The sequence below is a fragment of the Dipodomys ordii genome, unplaced genomic scaffold, assembly GCF_000151885.1.
Source record: "Dipodomys ordii isolate 6190 unplaced genomic scaffold, Dord_2.0 Scaffold120, whole genome shotgun sequence".
Lineage (NCBI taxonomy): Eukaryota > Metazoa > Chordata > Mammalia > Rodentia > Heteromyidae > Dipodomys > Dipodomys ordii.
The window spans coordinates 3,185,612-3,193,375 of NW_012267336.1; the positions used below are offsets into that span (position 1 = coordinate 3,185,612).

General features: G+C 56.7%; 2 protein-coding genes across 2 annotated transcripts in view; one reads left to right on the forward strand and one right to left on the reverse strand.

The window, feature by feature from the left end:
* Positions 1 to 2,959, forward strand: part of Tead3 (TEA domain family member 3) — a gene marked incomplete at its 5' end in the record, with an annotated part of 24,562 nt that extends 21,603 nt beyond the window's left edge. The window contains 5 exons of the mRNA XM_013029591.1: positions 779 to 912; positions 1,060 to 1,233; positions 1,363 to 1,503; positions 1,611 to 1,763; positions 1,890 to 2,959. Coding sequence (XP_012885045.1) covers positions 779 to 912; positions 1,060 to 1,233; positions 1,363 to 1,503; positions 1,611 to 1,763; positions 1,890 to 2,003 — 716 coding nt within the window. The remainder of the gene's footprint in view (positions 1 to 778; positions 913 to 1,059; positions 1,234 to 1,362; positions 1,504 to 1,610; positions 1,764 to 1,889) is intronic.
* Positions 2,960 to 6,020: 3,061 nt separating this feature from the next.
* Positions 6,021 to 7,764, reverse strand: part of Rpl10a (ribosomal protein L10a) — a 2,217-nt gene continuing 473 nt past the window's right edge. The window contains exons 3-6 of the mRNA XM_013029643.1: positions 7,669 to 7,749; positions 7,180 to 7,328; positions 6,453 to 6,625; positions 6,021 to 6,221 (exon numbers count right to left, since the gene is read on the reverse strand). Coding sequence (XP_012885097.1) covers positions 6,051 to 6,221; positions 6,453 to 6,625; positions 7,180 to 7,328; positions 7,669 to 7,749 — 574 coding nt within the window. The 3' untranslated portion in view covers positions 6,021 to 6,050. The remainder of the gene's footprint in view (positions 6,222 to 6,452; positions 6,626 to 7,179; positions 7,329 to 7,668; positions 7,750 to 7,764) is intronic.

Here is a 7,764-nt window from a genome sequence, read left to right on the forward strand (position 1 = left end):
TCGTGGGGCCTGAACTCTGGGCCTGGGCGCTGTCCTTCAGCTTTTCAGCTCAAGGCGAGCGCTCTACCACTTGAGCCACAGCGCCACTTCCAGCTTTTTTATTTTTTCTGCTTATGTGGTGCTGAGGAATCAAACCCAGGGCCTCAGGCATGCTAGGCAAGTGCTCTACCACTGAGCCACCTTCCCAGCCCCACAGCTGGTATTTCTTACTGACTATAGGAAGAGAATAGAGAGGCTATAGCTCGAGTTATTAGTTAAAAATGATGCAGGCATGTTTTATGTCCGTGTCATGGTCTGAATGAATAAGACTTGTCCAAAAGTGGAAGTTATTTTTACTCTGTAGTCTTCACTTTATTTTTTTGTCGGTTGTGGAACTTGAACTCAGAGCCTGTGCACTGTCCAAGAGCTCTACTCCTTGAGCCACAGCGCCACTTCCAGTTTTCTGGTGCTTCATTGGAGATATGAATCTCATGGGGACTTTCCTGCCTGGGCTGGCTTCAAACTGTGATCCTCAGATCTCAGCCTCCTGAGTAGCTAGGATCACAGGTATGAGCGACTAGTGCCTAGCACCAAAGTCATACTCAGTTTGACTTTTCTGTCTAAATCCACATTAATAGTCACAAGGAAAATGTCCAGACTTTGCCTGTCTGAGGGTGTGCAGGGCGTACACCACACGAAAGCACCTAGCAGGGACTCCTGCTCAAGCATGGCATCAGTGCGGGGCCGCCTCACAGGTCGCCGTGTGCTCACACTCTGCGGCTCGGTCTTGCCCTGGCAGGTTATGAGCCGCTGGCGCCGCTGCCCCCGGCCGCCGCCTCTGTGCCCGTGTGGCAGGACCGCACCATCGCCTCCTCCCGGCTGCGGCTCCTGGAGTACTCAGCCTTCATGGAGGTGCAGCGAGACCCAGACACGGTAACGTGTTGGGGGAGGGGGAAGGGCGCTTGGCGCTGTCCTGAGGGACTGGCCGTGATCCTGGACTCCGGTGCAGGGCCCTGGCGAGGCCTCCCTGGACCCCTGTTGCTGGAGGTCCCCCTAACCCCGGCTGGGCCCTCCCCACAGTACAGCAAACACCTGTTCGTGCACATCGGCCAGACCAACCCCGCCTTCTCAGACCCGCCCCTGGAGGCGGTGGACGTGCGCCAGATCTACGACAAGTTCCCTGAGAAGAAGGGGGGGCTCAAGGAGCTCTATGAGAAGGGGCCCCCCAATGCCTTCTTCCTCGTCAAGTTCTGGGTAAGCCGCCCACTCTCCACGGAAGCCCCTTCCTGCCCCAGATGGCAGCAGACCCCTGCCCGGCTCCTCCTGTGGGCCCCGGGGTGGCCCCTGGGCGGCAGGACACCACCCTAAGCCTGCTCTCCCCAGGCCGACCTCAGCAGCACCATCCAGGAGGGCCCAGGCACCTTCTACGGGGTCAGCTCCCAGTACAGCTCCGCCGACAGCATGACCATCAGCGTCTCCACCAAGGTGTGCTCCTTCGGCAAGCAGGTGGTGGAGAAGGTGGAGGTGAGTGGGTGCTGGGGCGGGGGGTGGGGGTGGAGGGGGGGTTCCCACGAGCCTGGGGGAGGGAGCCGGCCGGGCTGCCTGTGACTTCCTCCTGGCTTTTCCTGCAGACAGAGTATGCCCGGCTGGAGAACGGCCGCTTCGTGTACCGCATCCACCGCTCGCCCATGTGCGAGTACATGGTCAACTTCATCCACAAGCTGAAGCACCTGCCCGAGAAGTACATGATGAACAGCGTGCTGGAGAACTTCACTGTCCTGCAGGTACGGGCGGGCGGCCCAGCTGGGATCGAACACACACAGGCACGCGCACACGCACGCACGCACACGGGTGGGAGGAAGGAGGAGCATCTGTGAGCACCGCCTCCCATCTTCCTCCCTGCCCCCCAGGTGGTCACGAGCCGGGACTCCCAGGAGACCCTGCTGGTCATCGCGTTTGTCTTCGAAGTCTCCACCAGCGAGCATGGTGCCCAGCACCACGTGTACAGGCTGGTCAAGGACTAGGACGCCTGCTCCCCTCGCCGACCGCAGGACCAACGTCCTCCACATCCTGCCTGCCGGCCCCCACCCTGGGCCTGGGCCCAGGACTCAGCCACCCAAAGGCCTCGGGCCGGGACCCTGGTGGCCTCCTCCTTGGTTGTCCCCAGCACACACGCTCCCTGTCACTGATCTGCGCTTTACTGTGGGAGGGGAGGGCAGGGCTCGGGGGTGGGACGGCCGCTTGCCCACCGTCGCCTGGCTCAGAGGTGGGGATGGAGACCGCGGCGGCCGCCAGGCCCCGGGCAAGCTGAGGCCCAGGAACCGGTGAGGACTGGTTGAGGAGAGGGGCCCACACCCCGCACGTCCTGGGTGGGTGGGTGGCAGGCCCTTCTGGTGGCGTGTGCCACCCTCAGAGACCCCGCAAGGCAAGCTGGCTCCCCGCGTTTCAGATGAGGTGCTGAGGCTGAGAAGAGGGCAGAGCTGCAGCCCAGGGTCGCGCTACCTCCCTGCAGCAGGGGGGGATGAGAGGAAGAGGGGCGCCGGCAGGGCTCAGAGCCAACTGGGAACCACTGGGCCAGGGCCTGGCAGAGCAGCTGCCAGTCCCGGTCCCCAAGCCTCCAGGGGCCAGCGCGGGAAGGGCACAAAGGCCTTGAGGCTTCAGAAAGCCGGGCACCGCCCCCTGTTGGGCGGGGGAGGGGGCTCCCTACCTGGGCAGCAGCTCCCTAGACCCTCCCCCTGTGGCCCTTCCCAGGCCCTGTGGGTATTTATGAGTGTCATATGAAGTACTGTGCCCCTCCCTGCCCTCGGCCGCCGGCGCCTGCCGGTCCTCACCGTGTGCAACTGCTCAGGCCACCTCCGAACCCCACTCGGTTTTATAACATGTATTATATATATTTTTTGTGTTGTTTTTTAAATCCAGCTGTGATGGGTTGTATTACAAATGTGGCTCTGGGCAGAGGCCGGGGCCCCTCAAAGGCCTGGCCCCTGCTTAAACAAGAAAATAAAAGTTGTTTCTGGGTCAAATCATGACCAATGTGTGGTGGACCGTTTAGTAGCGGTGGTGGGTGCGTGGCTGGGGGTGTTCCCTGTCCCCCGTCTCCCATGTCTCCCGCTGGTGTCGGGACACAGGAAGCAGAGGTGCGCAGAAACCTTTCTAAGCCCCAACCTGTATCATGCCCTGTGGCCAGCTAGATGCTCATGTGCCCCGGGTTGCAACGACTTGCTCAGCATGTCTGGCTACCGAGATGGGAATTCCAGGGCCCCATCTAACCGGCAGTCCAGCTGGACACTGGTGATTACAGCTCACAGCTGTAATGCTAGCTACTCAGGAGGCTGAGAGCTGAGGATCACTGCTCAAAGCCAGCCCGGGCAGGAAAAGCCATGAGACTCTTATCTCCAATGAACCACCAGAAAACTGGAAGTGGCGCTGTGGCTCAAGTGGTAGAGCGCCAGCCTTGAGCAAAAGAAGCTTAGGGACAGTGGCCAGGCCTTAATTCAAGCCCCAAGACCGGCATAGGGGTCAAGAGAGAGGAAACGCCAAGGCCCTCATGATGGGAGCACAGTCTCACTGCTGGTCTGTCCCCGCCCCGCCCTCCGTGCCACAGTGCACAGGGGCTGGGGTCGCCTGGACCTCCCCAGTGGGCCTTCAGTCTCCACCAGGACTTCAACATGGGCTGCATCCACTGGTTCCTGGATGAGACCTGGGCACTCGGGTCTCGGCATAGCCACTAGCACACATCCCCTCGCAGCGCTGGGAACAGTCCACCCACGTTCAAACTCGTACATCTACCTTGGGCTAAACCTGGTAATCCTAGCCTAGCCTCTGATCCAGGTCCTTCAGAGCCAAACATACATAGCGTTGTAGCAGTTCAAAAAATCAGCATCGCTGGGTATGGGTGGCTCACACCTGTAATCCTAGCTATTAAGGAGGCTGAGATCTGAGGATCATGGCTCAAAGCCAGCCTGTGCAGGAAAGTCTGTGAGACTCTTATCTCCAGTAAACCACCAGAAAACAGCAGTGGTGCTGTGGCTCAAGTGGTAGAGCACTTGCCTTGAGCTGAAGAGCTGACAGTGCCTAGGCCCAAAGTTCAAGTCTCATGACCACCAACAAAAACCCAAACCAGCCTTCTGTGGCTTTTTGCCTTGGTCTACAGCATTAAGACCCGACATTTGCTTAGTAATATGCCAAGAGGCCCCACTACTACATGGGAGGGGCCCTGGGGGCAGAAATCCACTTAGGTACTTAAGAAACCCACCTCATTTTAAATCCGCCAGCCATGCACACAGCTCAGTGTCGGCTGCCTTCGAGCAGTACTTTACAGACAGCGCAGACCCTGCTCATCCTGGCAGGGCAACTGAGCTCCAAAGCTGAGGTACAGCACAAAACTGAGCAGACAAAGCCGCCTTCTCCAGCACTCTGCAATGAAGCTGCTTCCAACGGACCAGCATTCTGAAGCAATTTCTTGTGGTCTTGTTAACTTTGCCTCTGCCTCTTGGATAAACTGGGATTTCACATGTGCAGGCACAGCATAATGCCTAGCTTTAAGCACCAATTTTGCACTTTGGATTAACTATATTAAAAAGCTGAAGGCTGTGTGTAGTGGCTCAATCCTGTAGCCCCAACTTCTTGGGAGACTGAAGTGATTGCCTTCTTTTGAAGCCAGACTAGGAAACAAGGATCCCTGAAATCCTCAGGCCAAGATCTGAAGGTAGATGTTTGAATCCAACAAGGGCAGGAAAGCTCATGAGGGCTGGGAATGTGGCTTAGTTGGTACAGTGCTTGCCTAGCATGCATGAAGCCCTGGGCTTCATTATAAACAAAAATAGCCAGAAGTAGCACTGTGGCTCCAGTGGGAGAGTGCTAACCTTGAGCAAAAGAAGCCCAGGGACAGTGTCCAGGCCTAGCGTTCAAGACCCAGGACTCTCATCTCCAATTAATCACTATGAAGCTGGGCCTGGCACTGGTGGCTCATGTCTGTAATCCTCGCTACTCAGAAGACGAGATCTGAGATTGAGGTCCAAAAATAGCCTGGACAGAAAAGTCAGATTCCTATCTTCAACTAACCACTCAAAAACAGAAGCAGAGCTCAATCGGTAGAGCCTTGAACACAAAAGGGTCCAGGGACAGTGCCCAGGCTACACAACTATCCAAAAGAGTCAGGGGCCAGGCAGCTGGCTCAATGGTAGTGTGTCTTGCTTTGCATGCATGAGGCACCACATAAACAGAAGCCAGAAGTGGTGCTGTGGCTCAAGTGGTAGAGCACTAGCCTTGAGCTGAAGAGCTGAGGGACAGCGCCCAGGCCCCAAGACAGACAAGAAAAAAAAAAAAGCGGCACTGGTACCTCATACCTGTTAATCCTACTCCAGGATGAGATGTCTGACAGCCCAGGCAGATCTCATCTATAATTAACCAGCAAAGAGCTGGAAAATGGAGTGTGGCTCAGGTGCTAGGGCATTAGCCTTCAGCCAAAAAGCTCAAGGAGAGTACCCAGGCACTCTAAAGCCTCATGAGGGGAGATACATATGCAATTAGTTGATTTCTGTATTTACCAAAGCGAGGCGGTTATATGGGCTAAAGCACTGGCACTCAGTACCAAAGCAGAGACAAGAACTGGCAACAAGAAATGCCTTAAGGGGCTGGGAAGGTGGCTCAGTGGTAGAGCGCTTGCCTTGCATGCCTGAGGCCCTGGGTTCGATTCCTCAGCACCACATAAGCAAAAAGAAAAAAGCCGGAAGTGGCGTTGTGGCTGACCTTGAGCTGAAGAGCTGAGGGACAGCGCCCAGGCCCAGAGTTCAGGCCCCACGACCAGGACCCCCCAAAAAAAGACCTGTGTTAAAGACAACCCAGCATACACAGGAACAGGTTCTGGGCTAGACTGGAAAAGCTGCCAGACAGGGTTACCTGAAAAGCCCAAGCCTGTTGAACAGCTGTATCAAATGCCTGGGAGATGACAGAATGCCCCTTTTGTGGTGCCTATCACCAAGGGAAACAATCGCCATCAGCAGCTGGCAACCCCACCCCTCATCACAGGCAGACCAAAGTGACGGTAGCACTAGGATTTATTGAACGTCTTAGTACAGGCGCTGGGGCTTGCCCATGGTGCTCTTGATGTACAGAGCCCGGACGTTCTGCCAATTCTTCTTGAGCAATGAGACCAGGAAGTTGACAGCTAAGTGGATGTTGTACACAAGTTCATCATCTGTCATTTTCACGTGACCAACAGCAACAGCCAGACACAGCACCTGGGGAAGGAGAGCAGGTCAAACCAGGTAAGAAGATGGCCCGTCCCACTGCCTTGTGACCGAAGGGACAGCCCACAGCGGGCAGTGCTTAGATCCAGGCTATCCCAGAAGCTTAATTCTGCTCAGGGCCTTCACAGCACCACATCCTGTGTCCTGTCCCCACGTTTAGACTGGGGGTGACAGAAAAGCCCTGCCACCACCTTGCCCATGGCACCAGCTGGTGAGCCATACCTTCTTCATCTGGAACTTGATAGTGGACTTCACCTCATCCACTTTGGCCACCATGTTTTCATTGTGTGTGAGCAGAGATGGGAACTTGCCAGCCTTATTCAAGCCTGGGCCCAGGATTCGTGGAATCTGCTTGATCAGAGACTCTGAAGCCAGAAAGGCATCATACTTCTTAGCTGGAAAGAGAAAGCCATGAGATGCTGCGTCCTGGCCAGGCACAGATCTCCAGACCGAACATTATTTAAACCACACAAGCAACCTCCAACCAGCAGCCTTGTCCTTAATGGAACCCTCCACCCAAGTGCCCCCTTTTCCTAGCTTTAAGTCTCTAACCAGGCAGAACCATGTGAGTCAAGATCTGAATCCAGGGCTGGGAAGGTGGCTTAGTGGTAGAGTGCTTGCCTTGCATGCATGAAGCCCTGGTTTTAAATCCTCAGCACCACATAAGCAGAAAAAGCTGGAAGTGGCTAGCCTTGAGCTGATGCAGAGCCCAGGACCCAGAACTAACAACAAATCTGAATCCAAACCCCTCCCAAGAAGAGACACAGGCTCAAATTCTGTATCCTCCCTATAGGTGATGGAATGAACCGGATATATTTAGAGCAAACTCTCTAAACGAATTCCAGCACAATCTCCCCGCCCCCCCCCAGCCACTCAAGGTAAGTGGCCAATTACATCACCATCGGGAAGCCCAGACGGCTCTCCTGAGGGCGGCCGGCTTGGAGCTTACCCAGCTTCTTGACCAATTTCTTATTCTTGTTGAGCTTCTTCAGCGCCTCGATGTCCATGTGGGGGATATCCACGGCCTTGGCCTCATCGCAGTGCTGCTGGTCCCCCAAGACGCACACGGAAAACTTGGGGCGGGGAGTGGACTTAAGCCTGTGTTTGGGAGCGAGGCGTACACAAGAGGTCACGGCCCGCCCCGGAGAACCAAGAGCTGGCGATGGGGTCGCGGGCGGCAGCGAGCGCTCAGCCTTCCTTACCCAGGGCGTCCACGATCACCAGCAACTAGTCTGGCTTCTCAGACTAGCCGGCGGGCTCGGCCGAGGCCTCCCCACGCCTCCCCTCATGTTTTAAGACCCAGGGTGGGGGTCCGTCCAGCCGCGCCTGCGCGGGGCAGGGGGTCGGAACTACCCGGGCGGTCAGTGCGCACGTGCCCGCCTCAAGGGGGGGCCGGGCGCGGGGACACTGAGGGCTGGGTGGGGCGAGCGGTGCCAACCTGACGGTGCCCGAGAAGCGCTTGTCCTTCTGGGGGTCGTAGTTCTTCAGGCTGATCTGCAGCTCCACCGTCTCCAGGAACCTTCGGGGAGCGAGC